The sequence below is a fragment of the Bos indicus x Bos taurus genome, chromosome 23 (genome assembly GCF_003369695.1).
Source record: "Bos indicus x Bos taurus breed Angus x Brahman F1 hybrid chromosome 23, Bos_hybrid_MaternalHap_v2.0, whole genome shotgun sequence".
Taxonomy (NCBI): domain Eukaryota; kingdom Metazoa; phylum Chordata; class Mammalia; order Artiodactyla; family Bovidae; genus Bos; species Bos indicus x Bos taurus.
In genome coordinates, this window is record NC_040098.1 from 29,430,060 (window position 1) to 29,456,795 (window position 26,736).

Here is a 26,736-nt window from a genome sequence, read left to right on the forward strand (position 1 = left end):
AGCCACGACTGAGCCACTTTCACTATTCACTCTGCATAGAAGTTAAAAAAGCAGGGTGACAATATATAGCCTTGATATTCTCCTTTCCCATTTTGGAACCAGTCTGTTGTTCAATGTCGGGTTCTGACTGTTGCCCCTTGACCTGCATACAGGTTTCTCAGAAGGCAGGTAAGGTGTTCTGGTATTCCCATCTCTTGAAGAATTTTCCACAGTTCATTTTGATCCACACAGTCAAAGGCTTTGGCATAGTCAGTAAAGCCGAAGTAGATGTTTTTCTGGAACTTTCTTGCTTTTTCTGTGATCCAGTGCATGTTGGCACTTTAATCTCTGGTTCCTCTGACTTTTCTAAATCCAGCTTGTACATCTGGAAGTTCTAGTTCACATACTGTTGAAACCTAGGTTGGAGAATTTTGAGTGTTACTTTGCTAGCATGTGAGATGAGGGTTACTGTGCAGTAGTTTGAACGTTCTTTGGAATTGCCTAAGTTACAAAAGTTAATATGCAATAAAATGTCAGTATATATGTATGGGTCCCATGAAGACTTATAGATCTTCTTTTTTAAGCCTGGAATGAGACAATGGCAGCTGGAGGACATTTTGAGTAATGATTTCATCATTCCAAAGTGCACTCCACTTATCTGAGTGTATAAACTAGAGTAGACAGAAACTGGCCCTCATAATGCAAGGTCACAGAAGAAGTTGAAAGACATCATTGATTCATTCATCCAACCTGACTGGTTACGATGTAGCAGACCAAGTTCTGATCTAGATCACTGCTCAAAAAGATTGAAATTTGTCATTCTTTTCCCCTCCCTCACTCTCCTTCTCCAACCCCAGAATGTGTACCATCTTCCCAAATAAGGGGAATTTCACACTTGATGATCTTGGTGGAAGGCAGACAGCTTCCTCCATTAGACAGAAAACCTTGCTTCCTAAATATTCCTGCAGGTAGAAAGAGGCTGAGCTTCACCAGGCAGGTTACCACATGCTGGACTCTTCCTTAGGACATGGTGCCACAGAGAGACTGGAACTGCACTGAATACTTTAGGCACATATGGCACACGGGGAAGGGGTGGCAGTGTGCCGTCCAGCTGTCAGGAGCAGCAGAGAGCAGGTCTACCACAGGGTCCGTTGTCCAGCATCAGGGCTGAAGTGCTGTGAACAGGGATATCTGTGCTCACTTGCAGGGGAAGGGGTTCCTGGGTGGGTCCTGACCAGGTTGGGGTTGAGGATTCTGTTCCTGGCTGGGGCCTCAGGGCTGTTCAGTGGTTTTCCCTGAAATAAACTCAAAACCACAAGTGTGCCTCTCTCTGTTTCATTTAGAACAATTTGAAAATTTTTTTTTCTACCCAGAACTACCTAAGAATACCATACAGGGAAGACTCAGAGAGCAAGCATTCAGAGACTTTTCCTTCTGCTTTATTATGATTGATATACAATATTGAGTCAGTTTATGGTGTACAATTGTTGATTTGATACACTTCCGTACTGCAAAATAATCGCCACCATAGCTTTATCTGACAACTGAATCATGTCCCATAATTACCTCTTCTGCATGTGTGGAGAAAATTTAGATCTACTCTCTTAGCAACTCAGAGACTCTCTTTATGGCGAGCTGATAATCACTTCCTAAATTTTCAGCCTGGTGATAGCACACGGCAGAAACAACATGTAACTCGCACCAAATGTTTTGTCTTTTTCCTCTCAGGAAAAAAACATTTAAATGTGTGTTTAAGACCCCTCCCTACCTTAATCATTCTCTCATCTTTAACATCACTGGATCTCAGTCTGCTCAGGACTGCTTGTAGACCTTGTTACAAAATGCTCAGGACTCTTCTCAGATCCACCATCTAGAGTGTAGGGCTCAGAGTCCAGGAATCTATTATGAACGAGCCGTACGGGGAGGCTGGTACACAGCCAGGTGGGAATCCAGATCTGTGTTCCTGCTATGAAATGTGTGATCTGAAGATCAGCACCAACTGTGTTATAAGTCTATTCCAGACCTTTTGTCTCTAAGAGGAATGCAGGTGAAGGACATTCCATCATGTCTTTCAGGACCCCTTTCCATGTGCCATCTAAATGTCAGAATTGTGCCGTCTGCTCACGTGTGTGGTCTGATCAGTTCCCATAGTGCAGAGAATTCAGGATTCAGTCCTCGTCCCTCTGCTTCTATAGCCAATTCTCCCCTCATCTGTGATCTCATCTGTTCTCAAGGGTTTAAACATCATTTATATGGTGTGACCACTTCCATCTATTTCTCCAGTCAAGTGATCTCAACTAAACCCTAGACTAGTAACCCAATTCAGTTGCCATTTCCCTAAACTAAATGCTAATGGCGATGCCTGATCAAATATGCTCCTTCCAGAGTCCCCTCATTTCCACAGTAGGTGCCCCACATGCTTACTTGCAAATCTCAAATTTTGCCGTCCTCCTTCACTCTTTCTCATAACTCAGATTTAATCCTCTATGATGTGTTGTAAAATACATTTTCAGAATAGATCAAGAATCCACTTACTCACCACTATCTTCCCTGCTCACACCCCAGACAAGCAGCAGCCTCCCCTGGACCCTGTGCTGTTTCCCTCAGGCTCCTCTGCTCCTCCTTCGCCCTTCACCTCCTGACTCTGCAGAACAGCCTGGCTGACCCTTCCAGAGAGCAGTCACAGCAGGTCCTCCTCTGTTCATATCATCCTATGACTCCACAGCTTACTGAGATATAATCAACCCCCTCTAACATCCTGGAGGCCCACAGGATCTGGCTGGACTTGGGCTCTCATCACAATTCCTTTTCCTTCAGCCCCAGCTGCCTCTTGTTCTCCCTTGAACACAGACACTCTCCTGCCCTCGTGCATTTGCCCTGGAGGCTCCTCTTCCTGGAGAGAACCTCCCCTAGACCTCCTTATGGACATTCCTTCATGTTCTCCACATCTTTACTCAAAGGTCACCTTTTTAGTGAGACCCCTGTCCACCCTAGTAACACAGCCACCTTCCCTGTCCCCACACACTTGTATTCTGGGTCACCTCCCTCAGAGCACTTACCAACCTGTAAGGGAAACACTCCCTCACTTACTAGGCTCATAGTCATGCTCTGCCCCTTCCCCCTAGAACACTGCACATGGCACACAGGGTTTGTCTGGTGTTAGTTCACTGAGTTCTCCTAGATACAAAATAGTGTGTCATGTCTCCGTCAAACAACAAATATCAATTCAATGAATGGTAATTAAGAGCTTCCCTATTCCAGAGATAGTGTCTTAATTAATGTGACCTCAGGCCACATGCTGTCTCATGGCAGTTACAGCACAACATCCATTTGTACTGACCTCAATGCCGCCTGTATTTTACTCACAAAGGCTGATCTCCCTTCCCTCCCACACCAATTAGCCTGCACACCACACACAAGGCTCTTTATCTCTTCAGAAAGGAAGATCCTTCACTTCCGGCTCCTATATTCAACCTGCTGTGATTTTATTAGACTCTGCTTTTTTCAACCCATGAGTAGAGACGGGAGCCAACAGTAGCTTTAGAAGATGTAAAGGCAGAAGAGGGGGCAGAGTGCAGAGAAGAAACCCAGCAAGAATTAAGTCAAGATATGAAACTATTGGGTCCCTCCTCTTTGCAACTTCCAGCATGTGGTTCCTTTATAAGATGGAGAAAAGTTGGAAAGAAGAATCAGCAAAATCTCTAGGAGGGCAAGAGCTGGATGGCTCTGAAATTTCTCTCTTGACACCACTGAGATCCTGTGTTCATGGATCCCTTGACTTGTGGGGATGATGACAGGCAATGTGACCCCTGATGCTGTCAGAGATGGGGTCACCCAGAGAAGAATGAGACCAGGACTCTACAAATGAAAAAGAACAGTCATTACACCAACAACAATAATAGCAATAACTAAATAAGCAAAATATAAACACATTAAAAAAATGGTAGGAGCTAAGGATTGGACCAAGGCCTGAGCCTAGGCTAACCATTTAAGAAATGCACCCTGCCCATGGTGCTGGAGATACAAGACCCAGGTGACTTCTGAGTCCATAATTGCTGGTCCTTGGTGGGACAAGGATTTACTGAAGGGACAAGGACAACGGAATGGAGAAGAGTAACCAGTCCAGGAGGGACCATGGGCAGTGCATGCATGCCCAGCAGGCACTGATCACTGACTGGGCACAGGCCCTGTCCACACTCAACTCCTCACACCCTCTGCCTGTCCCTCCTGCAGCTGACTCAGCACAGCAAACCTGTGGATGGAGCTGGAAGTTTATTGGTGTTTCAATTTATTTCCTCTTTCAAACTTTAGGAATCCTCACCTTTATTATCCAATCCCCCTTTGTGGAACCAATTAGAAAAGACAAATTCATATATACAGAATTTATTATCAATAAGGAAATAAGACATCATTACTCAGTGCATATGAAGCAAACACAGCAGTGGAGACGGCCCAGCCCTGTCTCTGCTGGAACAGGACAGTGGACAGGGAAAAGAACATCAGGGTGGTGGGGAGGGGGCACGGTGGGCAGGGGTGACCAGTCTCCCCAACTCCTCACTGTTGGGGTCCTCCCCAGCAGGATCTAGGGATATCCTCAGGATGGACGGCGTCGGCGAGAGAGAAAGTAAAAGGAGAGAAAAAGAGGCTGATATTTTTTGGTTTACACGGAAAGCCAATAAAGCCCCTGACACGGGACTTGTTTTGTTTATGGAGGCCACAGGTGCCCTCTCGATGGAGCAAAGACGCAGAGTGCCTTTTTTTTGGAGTGGAGATGCAGAGCGCCTTTTTGATTGGGTCTTAGAAGCCCGGGCAAAAAAGTGAACTCAGAGAGCCTCTGTGTTCCAGGGAATCAGCTTGAAAAAAAGAGAGAGAGAAAGAGACAGAGAAAGAAAGAATGACACGGGGAGACCCAGCTTAGGTGGAACGGGTCCGTGGCTTTATTTTTAAAAGGGGCTTTGATACCCTGAGTTATACATTTTTAGAAGTGAAAGATACAAAGTCATGTAGAGTCAGTTTAACATTACATCAGTTTTACCTTTATCAAAACCAGGACATTTTTTGTACAGCTTTTTATAAACAAGGGTCTTATGTTACGTACATCATCTTTTGGCCCTGTGGCCTGTTAACATTTTGTAACTTTTTTTTGATAAAGGTTGGTCAACCAGAAAACCTGTTTTTTCTTTATCTTTTTAGTCTGTAGTCTCCCTCAGGAAACAGAGCTACATTTTTATGGAGCAAAGGTGTAGTGGGTTACAACAAAGAAAGAATTTATTAACTCAAGGGTCTTATGTTGCTAATGCCAAGGCTACTACCTATTTTTCTTGCATACCAACTGTACTAGCTAATGCACTCCCAGGCGCACACTGGGTAAAGGACAAGGAAACTCAGTAGCAAACACTGGCTCAACAATGCAGTATTATTCTAATAAAGCTTTTTTATCGCTTGAAGGTTATGCTTGGGGTGTTGTGAACAATCATGTGCGTTAGTTGCAAGAGTGTGGATAAACCTGCCAAGCAAGCTAAAATAGTAACAGAGGGGTTAAAATTAAAAGGGTTAAAATTAAAATGCTCCTTTCAAGCCCAAGAGACTTATTAACTAGAGCCTTAAGTTGATTTTCTTCAAAAAAAGGTAGTCAAAAATAGCCCCCTGTTAATGTCAAAAAAGTTAATAAAAAACACAATATAATAAACAGTAGACAGACAGACTTTGTTTTCCGGGTTGATGTTCGAGCAGGTCCAGGGAGTCCCTTGAGTCCTGATCCACTTTGCCTGTCAGGTCTCCTCCACATGACCTTGTCATGGGTGGGATCTCCTGTGCTGGCTCCCGGCACCTCACGTTATGCTAATAGGAGCACAGACACATTCGGATGCAGCTGCAGAAAAGGGGTCCGGAGATCTGACATCACAAAGCGGGACTGAGCATCACTCAGTCCCCACAAGGCAGCTGTCTCACACTGTGAGAGAAAAGAATCAGGAACCAGTTCAGGTTGGTCATGTAAGGGCTGACATTCTCCACAGCCCTCCATACGCTCACATGTCCCACTCAGAGACCCCCGCCACCCAGTGTGTCCCCTCTGCCCCAACCCCTCTCCCAATCTAGATGCCCCAGGGTCTCACCTTTAAGAACCATGAGAGACACATCAGAGCCCTGGGCACTGTCATTGCCTGGAGAACAAAACCAGAATGTGGTCAGAACCCACAGGAGAGAAACTGGAGAAGGCACTTTGAGGAGGGTGAGCCCCCCATGGCCTCCTGTCTGCACCCTCACAAGGGTCTCAAAATCACCCCTTCCACACTTACCTGAAGCCTGGGTGTAGGTCCATCCTTTTTCACCTGTGAGAAGAAAATATCATGTGAGAGACCAGGGAGAAGACTGAGTCATGAGATCCTAGAGGAATCCCTAGTCCTGGACCCCAGAGAACTTTCTGGAACTGTGGTCAAAACTCATTCTAGGATCAGGAACACAGAGAAGGGAGATGAGTAAGGACGGGGCCACCTGCCCTCCTGGAGGTCCTCAGCAAGGACCTCCCTTCTGATGTTCAAGTGCTGGAAACCTGGTCCCCAACTGGAATTAGGAAGGTGAAAAATTTGTATTTCATTTTCACACGTTTTTTAGAAAAGGAAAATGTTAGCATCAGCTCCAGACTCCACATGTGTGTGGAGGGTACTTTCCAGTAATGAGGCAGGTAAACTTCTACCCGGGCTTGAAACCCCCATGGGACAAGAAATCTCAGATCCCTCCCTCCCTTCCCTACCTGAGTGCTTCTTCCTCCAGATCAGAGCTCCAGCCACCACAGCCACCACGAGGAGAACCAGACCAATATGATGCCCATGATGAGGAAGGAGGTCTGAGGAGGTTCTGTGGAGGAAAGAGTAGGGGCCCTGCCCTCAGCTTGAGTCCTGACCTTGCTGAACTGAGTCCCGAAGGGCTCCTGCTTTATCTGAGAGGAAGCTCCAGCCCCACGGCCCTCCTTAGTCCATTTCAGGGTGAGAGGCTCCTGAAGCCCCTCATGCTGCACACGGCACGTGTATCTCTGCTCCTCTCCAGAAGGCACCACCAGGGCTGCCCACTTCTGGAAGTTTCCGTCCCCTGAAGGCCTGGTCTCCACAAGCTCCATGTCGTGAGTCTGGTCCTCCCCGTCACGCTGCCAGGTCAATGAGATCTCCTCAGGGTAGAAGCCCAGGGCCCAGCACCTCAGGGTGACCTCACGCTCAGAGATGGGGTGATGGGTCACATGTGCCTTTGGAGGGTCTGAGGAAGAATCAGAAAATTCAGTTTGTGTTACTTCCTTGGGTCACTGAAGCAGCATCATGTGACCATCCTGAGAAAGGACAGAACACTGATTTTTTCCCCCAGCTTTACTGATGTATACTTAACAAAAACTGTATGCATTTAGAGTGTACTACATGTTGCTTTGATATATATGTACACTGTGAAGGTAATTAAAGTATTCATCAACTTACCTTATGTGTGTGTCTGTTTGACAGGGCTGATGAGAATGATTAAGATCAATATTAAAGTATACAATACAGGATTATTATTAACTATAGTCACCAGGCTGTACATCAGATCCCCAGACTTATTATGAACTTCTTTACCCTCTGAGCTATGGAACATTCAAGACCATAGTTTTGAAAAAAGTAGCACAAGAGCTACATAACAGCCTTATCTCAGAGATCAGGGATGATCTATATTAGTCCTTGGAAATTTCTAGAATGAGAGACTAAGACAGGAGCTCTAAAAATGTGAGGCAGAGAATACAAACTGAAGGTCCTGATTCTGGTGGAGGCTGAATGACTCAGAAAAGCTGGAGTCAGGGGGTTCTCAGGGTGAGAACAGGCCTTGAGAGAGAAAGTCATGGATCACAAGATGGGGGCCAGGGTCAAAGGGCACCGCTGACCAGCTATTTCACGGATGGTCTCCTGCTTCTTCGTCAAAGACACTGGATTCCTTGATTGTCCTTCAGAGAAGTGGGGTCACTGGTGACTTCTTGTACAGAATATGAAAACCTGGGAGGATTTCCTCCCTCTCCTGACAAGAACCTGGGGCTCTGTTCCCACAGGGACCTCATTTTCCTCTCTTCCTGGGAAGCCAGCTCCAGCCCGAGGGGAGATCAGGGCGGCCCCGCGCCCCTCGCACCTGCGCGCAGCAACGTGTCCTTCCCGGTCTCCAGGTATCTGCGGAGCCACTCCACGCACGTGCCCTCCAGGTAGTTCCTCAAAGACTCAGCATAATCTGCCGCCTCCCACTTGCGCTTGGAGATCTGAGCCGCCGTGTCCGCTGCGGTCCAGGAGCGCAGGTCCTCGTTCAGGGCGATGTAATCTCTGCCGTCGTAGGCGAACTGCATGAACCCGCGGAGGAGGCGCCCATCCGGCCCCACGTCGCAGCCGGACATCCACTGGAGGGTGTGAGACCCTGACCCGCCCCGACCACCCGCGGTGATTAAACCCAAACTGAAAATGACACCGGGTCAAGTCCCGCCGGCTCCTCCCGGGCGGGGGTCGGGTGCGTTCCGCAATGTTGGGGTGACCCTCGGACCCGCAGACTCGGGGCGACCCGGGCCGGTCCCTGGGGATGGGGGTCGTGACCCGGACCCCGGCTGGCGTTGCTCACCGGCTTCGCTCTGGTCGTAATAGCCGCGCAGGTTGTTCAGGCCCACTCGGAAATTCTGTGCGGTGTCCTTGTAGATTCTCGTGTTTCGATCCCAATACTCCGGCCCCTCCTGCTCCATCCACGGAGCCCGCGGTTCTTCCCTTGGATTCGCGGCGTCGCTGTCGAACCGCACGAACTGCGTGTCGTCCACGTAGCCCACGGCGATGAAGCGCGGCTCCCCGAGGCCGGGCCGGGACACAGCGGTGTAGAAATACCTCAGGGAGTGGAAGCCTGGGGGCGGGGAGGGGTGAGACCCGGCCGGACCTCCTCGCGGTTCGGGTCTCGGGCCTGAGGTGACGGAACTGGGAGGGAGGAGGGGGCGTAGGGCCAGTGAGATGGAAGAGGTCGAAAACCGGCCCGAACTTCGAAAGGGGTAGAAAAGAGGGGTCGGGATGCAAGGGAGGGACAGGCCGGGACGCGGGGAGGGGGCGGGTCTGGGCAGGGGCGTCGGGGTCGCCCCTTCCCTGGGGTCCTGCCCCCCAGACTCCCGGGAAATCCCCTCGCCCCTCCCCCCAGAGGTCGTTCCCTCCCGACCCCGCACTCACCCGCCCGGGTCTCGGTCAGGACCAGGACCCCCAAGACGAGCAGGAGGAGGATTCGCCGCCCCATGACTCGAATCCTCTGGGTCTGGGAAGAAGCGGAGTCCGTGTGGGTCAGTGGAGACTTTATAACCCGGAACCGAGGAGACGCTAATTGGTTTTTCTAGAAACCGGGCACCCAGTGGCAATGAGAACTGGGGCCGCATCACCAGTGTCCAGGCAGCAGGGCTAAACACAGGTTGTGAGAGAGAAAAGTGAAACTCGGGGAGAAGGGGAATGACCAACATGGAGCGTCCCAGCCCCAAAGACCGCCCTTGACCCTGAGATCCTGAGCGGCTCGCCCTCCAGGGACCTGGGACTTTGCCCTAATCCCTCCCCTCCTGCTAGGTAGAATGTTCACCTACCAAATAATTGCAGTCATCTCACACGTTAGCAAAGTAAAGCTCAAAATTCTCCAAACCAGGTTTCAACAGAACCCAAACCCTGAACTTTCAGATGTTCAACCTGAATTTAGAAAAGCCAGAGGAGCCAGAGATCAAAGTGCCAACATCTCCTGGATCATGGAAAAAGCCAGAGAGAAAACATGTACTTCTGCTTTATTGAGTGCCAAAGCCTTTGACTGTGTGAAACACAACAAACTGTGGAAAATTCTTCAAGAGTTGGGAATTCCAGACCACCTGACCTGCCTTCTGAGAAATCTGTATGCAGGTCAAGAAGCTACAGTTAGAAGCGGACATGGAACAACAGACTGGTTCCAAATTGGGAAAGGAGTATGGCAAGGCTGTATATTGTCACCCTGCTTATTTAACTTACATGCAGAGTACATCATGCGAAATGCTGGGCTGGATGAAACACAAGCTGGAATCAAAATTGTGAGGAGAAATATCGATAACCTCAGATATGCAGATGATAACCACCCTTATGGCAGAAAGCAAAGAGGAAGTAAAGAGCCTCTTGATGAAAGTGAGAGAAGAGTGAAAAATCTGGCTTAAAACTCAACACTCAGAAAACTAAGATTATGGCATCTGGTTCCATATCTTCATGGCAAATAAATGGGGAAACAATTGAAATAGTGGCAGACTTTATTTTTTGGGGGCTCCAAAATCACTGCAGATGGTGACTGCAGCCATGAAAGTAAAAGACACTTCCTCCTTGGAAGAAAAGCTATGACCAACCTAGACAGCATATTAAAAAACAGAGATATTATTTTGCCAACAGGCTATGGTTTTTCCAGTAGTCATGTATGGATGTGAGAGTTGGACTATAAAGAAAGCTGGGTGCCGAAGAATCGATGCTTTTGAAGTGTGGTGTTGGAGAAGACTCTTGAAAGTCCCTTGGACTGCGAGGAGATCCAACCAAGAAGTCTGAAAGGAAATCAGCCATAAATATTCATTGGAAGGAATGATGCTGAAGCTCCAATACTTTGGACACCTGATGACGAACTGACTCATTGGAGAAGACCCTGATGCTGGGCAAGATTCAAGGCAGAAGGAAAAGGGGATGACAGAGGTTAAGATGGTTGGGTGACATCACCGACTTGATGGACATGAGTCTGAGCAAGGTCCAGGAGATAGTGATGGACTGGGAGGCCTGTTGTGCTGCAGTCCATAGGGTCACAAAGAGTCGGACACTTCTGAGTGATTGAACTGAACTCCCCTCCTGCACCAAGAACTCTTTGTGCCACTGTCTTCCTGAGTCCTAGCTCTGGGGCTGTTTCTGATTTTGATTAAAATATCTACACAATATTACAAATTAGTGAGGACCCCAAGGATAGTATTATGTGACCACTTCTATGCATATTTTCCATACTACGAATAATACACTAAACATTTTTGTTTATTTATTTAGAATAATATTAATAACCCATGCATTTAATATGAATAACTATTCCCCCCCAAAAAAAAAACAGGGTAGTGAGATGCATAGAGCCTTTCACATTTTTTCCAACTATCTTTCTTGTCTCTTTCATTAGAAGACCACTGGATTTTCAGGTTTGTGTCTGCATTGAATCTGTTATTTTGATGATAGTCTGTGAAAGTGAAAAAGCCCACACATAGGTAGGAGTAGTATTTTTAATAATATTTTCAGACAATTGTGGATGTTCATTTTGGATACAAAAGTTAAACTATACAAATTGTAGTTTCTCAAAGGTTTTTTCCACAGTGGACCTGAAACAATATCATTGACCATTTTCTTTTCTGTTACATTAAAATCCATAAGCCTGTTTTGCTCATTGAACATCTCTAGTACTAATACAAGATTTTCACAAAGTAATACATTGTTTCACTAAATTATACAGATCTTTCTGCTCATTCATTCTTTTAATAACAGTTGTTTTCCATGAAAAAGAGGGTAGTTGAGATCACACAGTTTTTTCTTGGGCCATAGGACTTTGAAATGCAGTAGAAGTGCTCGATGTGTACTTTCCATGTCATCACAGAAGATACTTTTAAAATATGTATTTAAGAATGATGATTAGGAAACAACCATTTTTATTTATTTTACTTTAAAAATATATTTTATTGAAGGATATTTGATTTATAATGTTAATCTGTGCTGTACAGCAAAGTGATTCACTTATACATGTGTATATATATTCTCTTTCATATTATTTCCATTTTGATTTATTAAGGACAGATAAGAATTTTTAATGTGTCATTCTGGATGTTTTAAAGCAAACCTGATTATTAGTTTTCTTTTTTTCTACAAGAAAGTTTTGGTGAAAATAATTACTATTGCAGTTTGCTACCACAGTGTCCATTACTGCTAAGTTATACATCAAAGCAAATGTCAACATAGTGAGAAGTCAGATAATCTCTGAGTGATGCTATGAAAGTAGCTTTCACCTCAGGGATCTCATGAAAGGGTCTCAGTGACATCAAGGGTTCCACAGACCACACTCTGAGAACTGCTGTTCTGAAGGAACCAGGGTGTCTCTCAACTGATCCCTGCTTTTGCCTCCTCTTCATTTTGGAAAATGGTTTTTCCTGAGCTGGACTCCCTGCCTCCCCAAACTTAACTGAGGGCCCTGCCCCTGGGGTGCTCTAGAAGAGAACTCACCCCTTAGAAAGTGATGCTAGAGAGTGTCCTCAATCTGGGAAGGAAGGTCGGGGGACAGGTGTTTCCCCTTAGGAACTGGGAACAGTTTGTACCTGAAGGTGCCAGACCCACTCATAACCTAGTTTGATTTTGTTACACACCAGGTTAATATGTATTCATATCCCAGACAGTAATCTGATGTAGTGTCTAAAAAAAATAATATTGGCCCTTTCATCTCACGTGGTCTAATGCACCTACCTGAAATAATGTCCTGTCTCTTTCCTCTAAAAGATCCTGTGTGACTCATAGGTTGATGCATACTAAAATAATCTTAATTCTGAAGTCATGGATTTGTCTGTGCAGGTCTTAGATACAGCTTTAAAATACAACATTCTCTGAAAGTTTCTTTAATGTGTATTTTAACAGACAGAGTGTTCAGACATTAGCCAAACCATGGTTTATTACCATAAGGTTGTAACTGTTCAAAACTGCTCATCACTGGATATAATCCTTGAGCTCTTGGTGTTTTCCTTAACTTGGTAAACATAAGGACACACAGAAGTCCTCATTTAGCCCAAGAGAAAGTGTTTATTGAACACAACAGATATCAATACTTGTAGGACTTGTACATACTTGTAAAGTTGTGAAGCAGAAGATGCAACATTAGAATCCAGCACATTATTACTTTTTACTTATTGCTCTTGCTAATACTTTCTTCCCAAATTCCATCAGTTCTGTTTCCCTTCACCCTTGGACCCCTCTCTCCTAGACAAAAATATACATGAATTTTTACACTTGTGGAATGAAGAGTTTTATGACCCAAAGATGAAAAGCCATCAAAACATATAAATCTTTCCTATATCGATCAGACACTCACAGGATATAAACATATGCCCTTATTCCAATGGAGACAAATAAAAATTTTTGGCAAACAGATAATATATCTCAATGTTCTTCAGCCAAAGACCACCAGAAGCAAATCTGTGGGCAATCAAGTTGGATTTATACTGGATACAGCGAGGGAGATTACACAGCAGGAGGGACTATAGTGTCCTTGTAAGGTGTTAGAACATATACAGCCAGGAGTCCCCAAACTCTTAGCTTGGCCCCGTACCTCCTATCAGATCAGTAGCAACATTAGATTAGAAATAAAGTGTACAACAAATGCAATGTTCATGAATCATCCTGAAACCATTCCTCCCATCCCTGGTCCATGGAAATATTGTCTTCCATGAAATCAGTTCTTGCTGCCAAAACGTTGAGGACTGCTGATATACAGGATGTGGGCTTTGATTTTGAGAAGCGTCTATGCAAGCCTGGCTCACTCTAGATTGGGTGTGGTCAGGAAGTGGGGGGCAATTCTATGCCTGGGCACTTGAGTGAGCCTCTGCTGTAGGGAGGGCAGACTAGAGCGAGGATACAGCTGTGACTGGGAGGAAGCAGTGGTCTCTGGATCAGCACAGGGAGAGGTTTGGTCCACGGTGAGGGGCACCATGCTGCCTGGTTGGTCTGAGCTTGTACAGAATACTGTCATGTTCTTGTTTTGTCTCTCTGTGTCATGCACTCAGATGTCCTTGTCTGATGCTGATCTTCTGTGACATGATTTATGTCCAACAGGAGAACAACACAGACCCATGGTGAGCTCCAGCTCAGCTAGAGGATCAGAATGTACATCCTAGTGTATGAGCTGAGGGTGATCTGTCAAGTGTTTACAAATGTAAGTGATTTTCATGTAATTTTTGAAAGCATTATTTACCAGCACAGAAGAGAATTGAAAAGATACTCAAGCATATACAAAAATAAATAATCCATGTTCTTCCCCTCATTCCCCATTCACTCAAGTCCTCTACTCGGAAACAAGTGCAGTTAGAAATTTCTCATTTTTCTTTCCAGAAAAGTATACTGTTCATTAATGAATACTCTTATATTAGTAGAAGAGCTCAGGCCACAGCCTGAGAGAAATTATTGTAAATTCACATATCTGATAAAGGACGTGTTTTAGAATATACATAGAAGTCTTCAACTCAACAAAATGAAAATAACTCTTTAAAAATAAAGTTGGAACAGACACCTCTTGTAGAAGATATAACAATGGAAATGTATATGAAAAGATGCTAAACATCTTATGTTGTTAGGAAATGTAAATTACAAAGACAGTAATGTGCATCACACCTGATGGCACATCTACAGTCCAAGAACTGGTGGCGCCAAGGTTGGAGCAGCAGAAGGACGCAGAACAGCAGAAACCCTCACTCACTGGGGCAGTAATAGGAAGCAGCGCAGCTACCAGAAATGAGTCAGCAGTTTCTAAGGAAGCTACCCAGAAACTCTCCATCCTGTCCACTGATGAATCTAGTATTTCTCCAACTCATTTGAAAACTTATATTTGCACACACCTGACCCTGATGCTGGGAGGGACTGGGGGCAGGAGGACGACAAGGGGACGACAGAGGATGAGATGGCTGGATGGCATCACCGACTCAATGCACATGAGTTTGGGTGAACTCGGGGAGTTGGTGATAGACAGGGAGGCCTGGCGTGCTGCGATTCATGGGGTTGCAATGAGTCGGACACGACTGAGTGACTGAACTGAGCTGAACTGCGCACCAATGTGCATATGAAAGCGCCCCTAAGTGTGGGCTGCACATAGTGACTTTCTTCTAAAGATTACAGGGTGAGGAGTGGAAAAGTAAAAATAGAAGTTCACACAGAAACCTGGGAAATGTACCTTAGCCAGGTGATGAAGTGAACTTATCCATCATACCCCAGTGGACAGTGTGTACCCTTGGTGACTGGAGAATGTCACTCATCTCTGTGGTCCTCTTCCCAAAACCCTTTGCCCCAGTCAAATCGAAAGATGTTCTACTATGTCTCTGAGCAGTGCTCCCCGAAACATTGAAGTCATCAAGAACAAGAGAAGTCTGTGTGACTGTCTCAGCCAGAGGAGCCTGAAGGAGACACAATTCAGACCTAATATGTGTCTTTGATAGGATCCTGGATCAGGTTAAAGGAAAACTGATGAAGTCCAAATAAATTCTGGAGTTTAGTAACACTGTATCAATCAATATTGGTCATCAGCTGTGAGGAATGTATGATGGTGGTATAATGTCCTCACTGCTGCTGCTAAGTCGCTTCAGTCGTGTCCGACTCTGTGCGACCCCATAGACGGCAGCCCACCAGGCTCCCCGGTCCCTGGGATTCTCCAGGAAAGAACACTGGACTGGGTTGCCATTTCCTTCTCAAGCGCATAAAAGTGAAAAGTGAAAGTGAAGTCGCTCATCGTGTCTGACTCTTCTCGACCCCATGGACTACAGCCCACCAGGCTCGTCTGTCCATGGGATTTTCCAGGCAAGAGTACTGGAGTAGGGTGCCATTGCCTTCTCCGAATGTCCTCACAGAGTGTGGGATATATCGTAACTCTCTACTAACTATGCTGCTGCTGCTAAGTCTCTTCAGTCGTGTCTGACTCTGTGCGACTTGTTTGTAAATCTCAAACTTACTAAAATGAAAGCACATTTTAATATCAACTAGAAACAAACAGGAAATGGAAGAAGCGATTATCAACTTTCCAGGATGTTTTCATCAATGACCTTCAGAAAGGAGACATGGAGAGAAAAGATGGAAAACTGAGATACAGGCAGGGCTCCAGCGCTCTCCTCTCCTCTAATCCTTGCTGTACCCTCGAGCCTGACCCCAGAGCGCTCAGAAAGCACCTTCTCCCCCTAACTGGACCAGGGCAGCCACCTCTGTCTGACTCAGACCACAATGCTTCCTCTGCCTTCCCTGTGCAGAACTGGAGAGGAAAGAGTGGTTATGCCCCCATGTGGCCACAGGGCTGATGACAGGACACCTGAGCTCTCCTTTGGCCTCCTTACCAGAGACCTGCCCAGGCTCTCCTTAGGCTCCCAGCAGTGGGTGAGTGCTGTGCTCACAAGCTGGTGTCCATTCGGTGTCAAAATCAAAGTTGGAATTTCACCCAAAATACACGCTGACATGGACATTTCTCTCCCCATTAAATAACCAAGGACTTTGGCCTCAGAGAGGATCAGATATCAAGGCCGTAATGCCAGGTCCAAGGTGGAGCCCACAAACATACAGGGTGTCCTCATGATCAAGGGATGGGACCTTGCTACTGGCTACTGCCACACTTATAGACTGTTCCTTAGGGGAATCAGCTCTGGAACCTCCATTCCTAGGATGCAGTAGGAGAGGGGAGAAAGAGGAGGGAGAGGACATCCCAAAGTGCCTGTAAAGGTGGGGAGGCTCCTGGAGAAGTGTGGAGAGGCAGGAAACACTGACATTATGGGATGGAGGCCATGGGCGTGGAGGGGAGGAACCAGAGAGGAGAGGGTGGGGGAGGGTCATTGAGTGGATGGGAGCACAGGGAGGTGGGGTCTGAGTGGGGAGAGGCACAGGGCCTTCGGGCCTGGGCGCTGGTAGAGGCTTTGTTTTCCACCTGGATGATAAACACACAGGTGTCAGCTCTGTATTTTGGTAGTAAACTATACTTATGTTTTCGGTATTTTTCTGAAATTACATGTATCAGTTCAGTTCAGTTCAGTCACTCAGTTGTGTCTGACTCTTTGCAACCCCATGGACTGCAGCAAGCCAGGCCTCCCTGTCCATCACCAACTCTCAGAGTTTACTCAAACTCATGTCCATTGAGTAGGTGATGCCATCCAACCATCTCATCCTCTGTCGTCCCCTTCTCCTCCCACCTTAAACTTTCCCAACATCAGGGTCTTTTCAATGAGTCGAATCTTTGCATCAGGTGGCCAATGTATTGGAATTTCAGCTTCAGCATCATTCCTTCCAATGAATATTCAGGACTGATTTCCTTTAGGATGGACTGGTTGGATTTCCTTGCTGTCCAGGGGACTCTCAGGAGTCTTTTCCAACACCACAGTTCAAAAGCATCAGTTGTTTAGCACATAGCTTTCTTTATAGTCCAGCTCTCACATCCTTCCAAGTATGCTGTGACTCAAGTAGAGGTGGAAGAAGGAAAAAGAGAAAAGGAGAGAGCACAGGAGATTACAGGAATTCCTTTATTCCAGAGAAATACCCTCACCTCAGTCCCCAGTTCACACATCCCCATACATGATGTTGGGGGCTTCGGTGGTGGGGGGAGACTCAAGGAAGGGAGAGCTCATCCTCAGCTCACACTCAGGATTACTGGGACATTGTCCATTTATTTGCTAAAACAGTGGGACCATTGTGTCAGAAAGACTGGCCCAACAGATTGGGGAAAAGATCTGCCCAGCTGGTGGCTATGAAGGTGGTTCCTGGAGATCAAAGGACAGGACCTGGAGTGGAGCCTGGAGGCCACAAGGGTGACAAGGAGATCAGGCATGAGTCTGGGCCAGAGGCTGGAAAATGACATTCTCCCTCTCTAGAGACAGCAAGGAGGGTACCCCTCCTCTCCAGGCATCACACACCTCCTACCCTTTGAAGCCTCGAAGAGTACTCTTCTGCCCTGAGTCCTAAGAGCCCAGGACCCCAGCCTCCTGCCTCTTCATCTCCTTTGTGGACCTTACTCTCTTCCCACACAAGGACAACAGAGATTAGCAGGGGTCTGGGGAAGTCATGGGCTGGCACGGACCCTCATCAGGGTGAGAGGTTTAGGTCACCAGAGCATAGACCTCAGTTTTCTTCATGTTCCCAGCAGGGGCGCCACTCCTGGCACACAGGAGGTTCTCCATCAGTTCCCTGCCTCCTGGAACCTGTTTCTGAACAACTAGTTATAGACTGTGTTGCATTTACATCTCATTCCACCCCGCTGTGAATCCCTTGGTGTGTCACTCACTGAGACCCAGTAAAGAGCCTGACATCTAGTAACCACATAACAAATGATGAGCAAATCAGCGTTGGGTTTTCTTCAACCGACTAATACGTGCATAAAGTCTAAAAAGTTCATATGACATAAAGGGTTACAGTGAAAAGTAAATTTCCTCCTCCATCCCATCCAAATCTGTCCACATTCCCTCCCAGGACAAGGTAAGTGTTACAGTTTAGACAGTATTCTAGAGAGAGAGTCCATTTTGTAAGATGGTATTTTCCATACATTCTATCTATGAGTTTGTTATCAGTTAGTAATATATTTTGAGATTGTTCTATTTTTAAAATACAATCTAATTAAGTTTAAGATATTGATAATAATGATTCTTCACTGATGATTTTAAACATTTACGTATAGGAAAAATCCTTCATCTTCCATAATAATAGAGTTTTTCTTAGACAAAGTCACCCAGATTTAAAATATACTCATTCTCCAATCTCTCTGAGGCTGCTTGTCCTCATGGTTAAATTCTCGCCAATATGATGAAGCAGATGTAAATTTTTGAATTTTGATCTTCAAGGGAAGAAACTTTTCCTCCTTTCCTGCTTTCCCTGGTTGCTCCCAAACCATGAATGTGGTCTTAGGTCCTCGGTCCATGCCAACAAGGGCAAGGTCCCAGGGAGAGCAGAGAGGAAAGGTCTCGGGAACCTGGATGCCTGGACAACCTCGTGCTACAGGGCCGCCCTAAGGTTAAGGTGTTAGTCGCTCCGTCGTGTCTGACTCTTTGCAACCCCACAGACTGTAGCCCTCCAGTGTCCTCTGTCCATGGGGTTCTCCAGGCAAGAATACTGGAGTGGGTTGCCATGTCCTTCTCCAGGGGATCTTCCCAACTCGGGGGTTGAACCCGAGTCTTCTGCACAGGGGGGTGGACTCTACCATCTGACACCAGGAAAGCCCAAGCAGCCCTGCAGGGCTGTCCTAGCAGCCCTGGAACTCCCTGCCTCACTGTCCTGGGAGACGCACACCAGCTTCCTTCCTGTGAGACCAGTGTTACTTGGGTTCTGCTGCACAGACTGAATTAATACATATCGGGAGAACAGGATTCCCAGAGTGTGTGTTCATGATGGTCTGTTGTGAGATGAGCAGAGATGTATTTACAGTGTCACCCCTGGCTCCCGGGACATTACTGTGAGCTGGAGGAAGGGAGAGCTGGGCTGGGGGTGGGGGGCAGCACAGGGAGCCTGGAGATGTTACCTTCCTCATCTTCCCAGCCGTGGGGTCTGACAGGGGAGGGTTTGGTCACCAGGTATTGATTTGGGGGCATTTCTCTCTTCACTTTCCTTCCTGTCCTCTTTACAGACAGTTTCCTTCACATTCCAGACAGGATGAGAATCTCTGCTGGTGGTCTCTTCCTCCTTGTCCTCCTGTTTGAGGGCAGGGCCTGCGGAGGCTGAGACCTAGAGGAGGAACTTCTCAGGTAGGACAGGAATGCAGGTCCCTCATCCTCCTTCTGGAATCTCTGCTTCCCCAGCCTGGCCTGGACAGCCAGTCCTGAGACAGCTGACCACGGGTTCCTCATATCTTTTTTCCCCATGATCCCAAAATGTATGTTTATTAATCTCCTGAATGTTACCAGAGAGTCACGAGTCCAGCTTATGTTGCAAAAGTGAGTATTATACAGAGATATTGTTCCCAGAGGAGGGAACACTGGGAGCACCTTAGATCTGCCAAGCACAGGATGACTTTGGGATCATCTGACCACATGGCTTCTCACAGAACTAAGGCTAGGAATGCAGAGACCAAAATAATAGAGAGTTCAAGTCCAAGGTTTTGGGTCTCACTCCTCATATATCCAGAGAAAAATTATGTTCCAAAAGTACTAGGGCAAACTTCTAGGTTATTTGGAATTAAAAGAGAGAACTTTGTAGGTAGAAACATAAAGGTAGGAAATGAAAAGAAAGTAGCCAGGTTGAGAGTTACAGTTGTCTCACTGTCACTGGCAATTATCATGCCAGTTTCTGCAAGAACCACAGTGGAGAATTAACTGGATATGATGTGACCACCACACTTACATCCTGTAAGTCTTTGAGGATGACATTAATTTCTTTCATTATCCCCAGGACACAATATTGCCTTTAATACTCTGTTCTGGCTGAGTATTTTCCAACACCATTTTATATTCCCAGTAGCAGCTTCCATGCTTCCAAACTCTCCACATCCTCTCCGAGGATATGAATCTTGGTTTCTGGACTTTCAAGGAGGGGATGTCACGTATGCTCCCCACATGAACAAGCTCTGGGTTACATTTCCTATTACAACTCATAAGCTTGAGCAAACCAAAGGGAAGATTTTTCCAGATTTGGCTAATGCCCTAAGGGCAAAAACAACTCCCTCTAAAATATTGCCCACATTTATGTTTTCTGAAACATTTATTCTCTTAGTACTGTGCTTACGGAAGTTTTTTATACTTAATCTATTATTTTTATTTGCTTTCACTGGCCACGTAAACCTTAAAACCAGGCCAACCATGTTACTAAAAATGGACTCTCCAAGGCCTATATTTCCAATCCTGCTATTTTTCTGGCAAAAGGGTAGTTGTCAGAATACAAGTCCATCTAAACCAATGATACTTTATGTCTTCTGTCAGCCAGTGCTGCTTTGGGAAATGCTTGTTATCAGCTCACATACAGATATTGAAAGTGAGCATAAGCAAGTAAACTACCTTATCTTGACCCAGACTGGTAATTGCCAGGAAAAAGATGAGTGTTTTTATCATGTCATGGATCTGCTTAGACTGTTGGATTATTAGTCTTCATGGACTTAGAGATTATAGCTTGGTGTCTAAACTAGTACTTAAAAGACTTTTGTGTGGGTCACACGTAATTGATCAATTTCATAGATACTTTCCCCAGCAAATGCATGTACAAAGAAATACAAAAGTACAGTTCAGTTGCTCAGTCGTATCCAACTCTTTGCAACCCCATGGACTGCAGCACAGCAGGCTTCCCTGTCCATCACCAACCCCTGGAGCTTGCTCAAACTCATGTCCCTCGAGTCGATGATGCCATTCAACCATCTAATCCTCTGTCATCCCCTTCCCCTCGTGCCCTCAATCTTGCCCAGCATCAGGATCTTCTCCAGTGAGTCAGTTCTTCGCATCAGGTGGCCAAAGTATTGGAGCTTCAGCTTCAGCATCACTCCTTCCAATGAATATTCAGGGTTGATTTCCTTTAGGATTGACTGGTTTGATCTCCTTGCATTCCAAGGGACTCTCAAGAGTCTTCTCCAACACCACAGTTCAAGAGCATCAGTTTTCTTGTACTCAGCCTTCTTTATGAAGTCCAACTCTCACATCCCTACATGACTAGTGGAAAAACCATAGCTTTGACTAGACAGACATTTGTCAGCAAAGTAATGTTTCTGCTTTTGAATATGCTGTCTAGGTTGGTCATAGCTTTTCTTCCAAGCAGCAAGCATCTTTCAATTTCATGGCTGCAGTCACCATCTGCAGTGATTTTGGAGCCCGCCTAAATAAAGTCTGTCACTGTTTCCATTGTTTCCTCATTTATTTGCCATGAAATGATGGGACTGGATGCCATGATCTTAGTCTTCTGAATGTTGAGCTTTAAGCCAACTTTTTCACTCTCCTTTTTCATTTTAATCAAGAAGCTCCTCAGTTCCTCTTCGCTTCCTACCGTAAGGGTGTTGTCATCTGCATATTTGTGGTTATTGATATTTCTCCCGGCAATCTTGATTCCAGCTTGTGCTTCATCCAGCCCAGCATTTTGCATGATGTCCTTTTCATTATAGGGGACTGGAATGCTAAGCTGGGAAGTCAAGAAACACCTGAGGTAACAGGCATTTGGCCTTGGAATATGGAATGAAGCAAGGCAAAGGCTAATAGAGTTTTGCCAAGAGAATGCACTGGTCATAGAAAACACCCTCTTCCAACAACACAAGAGAAGACTCTACACATGGACATCACCAGATGGTCAACACCGAATTCATACTGATAATATTGTTTGCATCCAAAGATGGAGAAGCTCTATATAGTCAGCAAAGACAAGACCGGGAGCTGACTGTGGCTCAGATCATGAACTTCTTATTGCCAAATTCAGACTTAAATTGAAAAAAGTAGGGAAAACCACTAGACCATTCAGGTATGACATAAATCAAATCCCTTATGATTATACAGTGGAAGTGAGAAATAGATTTAAGGGACTAGATCTGATAGAGTACCTACTGAACTATGGAATGAAGTTCGTGACATTGTACAGGAGACCGGGATCAAGGCCATCCCCTTGGAAAAGAAATGCAAAAAAGCAAAACGGCTGTCTGGGGAGGCCTTACAGATAGCTGTGAAAGGAAGAAAAGCAAAAAGCAAAGGAGAAAAGGAAAGATATAAGCTTCTGAATGCAGAGTTCCAAAGAATAGCAAGGAGAGATAAGAAGCCTTCCTCAGCAATCAATGCAAAGAAATAGAGGAAAACAACAGAATGGGAAAGACTAGGGATCTCTTCAAGAAAATCAGAGATACCAAGGGAACATTTCATGCAAAGATGGGCTCGATAAAGGACAGAAATGGTATGGACCTAACAGAAGCAGAAGATATGAAGAAGAGGTGGCAAGAATACACAGAAGAACTGTACAAAAAAGATCTTCATGACCAAGATAATCACGATGGTGTGCTCACTCACCTAGAGCCAGACATCCTGGAATGTGAAGTCAAGTGGGCCTTAGAAAGCATCACTACGGACCAAGCTAGTGGAGGTGATGGAATTCCAGTGGAGCTATTTCAAATCCTGAAAGATGATGCTGTGAAAGTGCTGCACTCAATATTTCAGCAAATTTGGAAAACTCAGCAGTGGCCACAGGACTGGAAAAGGTCAGTTTTCATTCCAATCCCAAAGAAAGGCAATGCCAAAGAATGCTCAAACTACCACACAATTGCACTCATCCCACACGCTAGTAAAGTAATGCTCAAAATTCTCCAAGCCAGGCTTCAGCAATACGTGAACTGTGAACTTCAGATGTTCCAGCTGGTTTTAGAAAAGGCAGAGGAACCAGAGATCAAATTGTCAACATCTGCATGATCATGGAAAAAGTTAGAGAGTTCCAGAAAAACATCTATTTCTGCTTTATTGACTATGCCAAAGCTTTTGACTGTGTGGATCAGAATAAATTGTGGAAAATTCTTAAAGAGATGGGAATACCAGACCACCTGACCTTCCTCTTGAGAAACCTATATGCAGGTCAGGAAGAAACAGTTAGAACAGGACATGGAACAGCAGAGTGGTTCCAAATAGGAAAAGGAGTACGTCAAAGCTGTATATTGTCACCTGCTTATTTAACTTATATGCAGAGTACATCATGAGAAACACGGGGCTGAAAGAAGCACAAGCTGGAATCAAGATTGCCAGGAGAAATATCAATAACCTCAGATATGTAGGTGACACCACCCTTATGGCAGAAAGTGAAGAGGAACTAAAAAGCCTCTTGATGAAAGTGAAAGAGGAGAGTGAAAAAGTTGGCTTAGCTCAACATTCAGAAAACGAAGATCATGGCATCTGGTCCCATCATAGCCTTGATGTTCTCCTTTCCCAATTTGGAACCAGTCTGTTGTTCAATGCCGGGTTCTGATTGTTGGCCCTTGACCTGCATTCAGGTTTCTCAGGAGGCAGGTAAGGTGTCTGGTATTCCCATCTCTTGAAGAATTTTCCACAGTTCATTGTGATCCACGCAGTCAAAGGCTTTGGCGCAGTCAATAAAGCCGAAGTAGATGTTTTTCTGGAACTTTCTTGCTTTTTCTGTGATCCAACAGATGTTGGCACTTTAATCTCTGGTTCCTCTGCCTTTTCTAAATCCGGCTTGTACATCTGGAAGTTCTAGTTCGCATACTGTTGAAACCTAGCTTGGGGAGTTTTGAGTGTTACTTTGCTAGCATGTGAGATGAGGGCTACTGTGCAGTAGTTTGAATGTTCTTTGGAATTGCCTAAGTTACAAAAGTTAATATGCAATAAAATGTCAGTATATATGTATGGGTCCCATGAAGACTTATAGATCTTCTTTTTTTAATCCTGGAAAGAGACAAGGGCAGCTGGGGGACATTTTGAGTGATCATTTCATCATTCAGAAGTGCACTTCACTTATCTGAGAGTATAAACTAGAGTAGACAGAAACTGGCCCTCATAATGCAACGTCACAGAAGAATTTGAAAGATATGATTCATTCATCCAACCTGACTGGTTATGATGTAGCAGACCAAGTTCTGATCTAGATCACTGCTCAAAAAAGATTGAAGTTTGTCATTCTTTTCCCCTCCCTCACTCTCCTTCTCCAACCCCAGAATCTGTGCCCTCTTCCCAAATGAGGGGAATTTCACACTTGATGATCTTGGTGGAAGGCAGACAGCTTCCTCCATTAGACAGAAAACCTTGCTTCCTAAATATTCTTGCTGGTAGAAAGAGGCTGAGGCTCCACCAGGCAGTTTACCACATGCTGGACTCTTCCTTAGGACGTGATGCCACAGAGAGACTGGAACTGCACTGAATGCCTTAGGCACACGTGGCACATGGAGCAGGGGTGGCAGTGTGCCGTCCAGGTGTCAGGAGCAGCAGAGATCAGGTCTAGCCCAGGGTCCATTGTCCAGCATCAGGGCTGACAGTGCTGTGAACAGGGGTATCTGTGCTCACCTGCAGGGGAAGGGGTTCGTGTGTGGGACCCGACCAGGGTGGGGTTGAGGATTCTGTTCCCGGCTAGGGCCTCAGGGCTGTTCAGTGGTTTTCCCTGAAATAAACTCAAAACCACAAGTGTGCCTCTCTCTGTTCCATTTAGAACAATTTGAAATCTTTTTTTTTCCACCCAGAACTACCTAAGAATACCATGCAGGGAAGACTCAGAAAGCAAGGATTCAGAGACTTTTCCTTCTGCTTTATTATGATTGATATACAATACTGAGTCAGTTTATGGTGTACAATTGTTGATTTGACACACTTCTGTACTTCAAAATTATCACCACCATAGCTTTATCTGACAACTGAATCATGTCACATAATTACCTCTTTTGCATGTGTGGAGAAAATTTAGATCTACTCTCTTAGCAACTCAGAGACTCTCTTTATGGTGAGATGATAATCATTTCCTAAATTTTCAGCCTGGTGATAGCACAGGGCAGAAACAACATGTAACTCGCACCAAATACTTTTTCTTTTTCCTTTCAGGAAAAAAAACATTTAAATGTGTGTTTAAGACCCCTCCCTACCTTAATCATTCTCTGATCTTTAACGTCAGTGGATCCCAGTCTGCTCAGGACTGCTTGTAGAGCTTGTTACAAAATATTCAGGACTCTTCCCAGATCCACCGTCTAGAGTGTAGGGCTCAGAGTCTGGGAATCTATTATGAACGAGCTGTACAGGGAGGCTGGTGCATAGCCAGGTGGGAATCCAGATCTGTGTTCTTGCTATGAAATGTGTGATCTGAAGATCAGCACCAACCATGATATAAGTCTATTCCAGACCGTCTGTCTCTAAGAGGAGTGCAGGTGAAGGACATTCCTTCATGTCCTTCAGGACCCCTTTCCATGTGCCATCTAGACGTCAGAATGGTGCCGTCTGCTCAGGTGTGTGGTCTGATCAGTTCCCATAGCGCAGGGGATTCAGGATTCAGTCCTTGTCCCTCTGCTTCTATAGCCAATTGTCCCCTCATCTGTGACCTCATCTGTTCTCAAGGTTCTAAACATCATTTATATGGTGTCACCACTTCCATCTATTTCTGCAGTCAAGTCATCTCACCTAAACCCTAGACTAGTAACCCCAACTCAGTTGCCACCTCCCTAAACCCAATGCTGATGGCGATGCCTCCTCAAATATGTTCCTTCCAGAGTCCCCTCATTTCCACTGTAGGCGTCCCATATGCTTACTTGCGAATCTCAAATTTTGCGGTTCTCCTTCACTCTTTCTCATAACTCAGGTTTAATCCACCAGGAAATGCTGTAAAATGCATTTTCAGAGTAGATCAAGAATCCACTCACTCACTACTATCTTCCCTGCTCACACTCCAGACAAGCAGCAGCCTCCCCAGCCTGGATCCTGTGCTGTTTCCCTCAGGCTCCTTTGCGCCTCCTTCGCCCTTCACCTCCTGACTCTGCACAGCAGCCTGGCTGACGCTTCTAGAGAGCAATCACAGCAGGTCCTCCCCTGTTCGTATCATTCTATGACCCCACTGCTTACTGAGATAAAATCAATCCCCTCTAACATCCTGGAGGCCCACAGGATCTGGCCGGATATGGGATCTGAGTGCAATTCCTTTTCCTTCAGCCCCAGCTGTCTCCTGGCTCTCCCTTGAACACAGATACTCTCCTGCCCTCGTGCATTTGCCCTGGAGGCTCCTCTGCCCGGAGAGAACCTCCCCTAGGCCTCCTTGTGGACATTCCTTCATGTCCTTCACATCTTTACTTAAAGGTCACCTTTTCAATGAGGCCCACTGTCCAGCCTAGTAACACAGCCACCTGCCCTGTCTCCACACACTTGTACCCTGGGTCACCTTCCTCAGAGCACTCATCAACCTGTAAGGGAAACACTCCCTCACTTACTAGGCTCATAGTCATGCTCTGCCCCTTCTCCCTAGAACACACTGTACATGGCGGACAGGGTTTGTCTGCTGTTAGTTCACTGAGCTCTCCTAGATGCAAAAAGAGTGTGTCGTGTCTCTGTCACACAACAAATATTAGTTCAATAGATGGTCAGTAAAGCAC

At 45.7% G+C, this 26,736-nt stretch overlaps 1 protein-coding gene across 1 annotated transcript in view; it reads right to left on the minus strand.

Moving 5' to 3' along the window:
- The window catches only part of LOC113882061 (BOLA class I histocompatibility antigen, alpha chain BL3-7-like), a 29,603-nt gene extending 20,279 nt beyond the window's left edge, over positions 1-9,324 (minus strand). Inside the window, 1 exon segment of the mRNA XM_027525234.1 lies at positions 9,177-9,324. Within this exon segment, the coding sequence (XP_027381035.1) occupies positions 9,177-9,240 (64 nt within the window). The 5' untranslated portion in view covers positions 9,241-9,324.
- Positions 9,325-26,736: the final 17,412 nt, after the last annotated feature.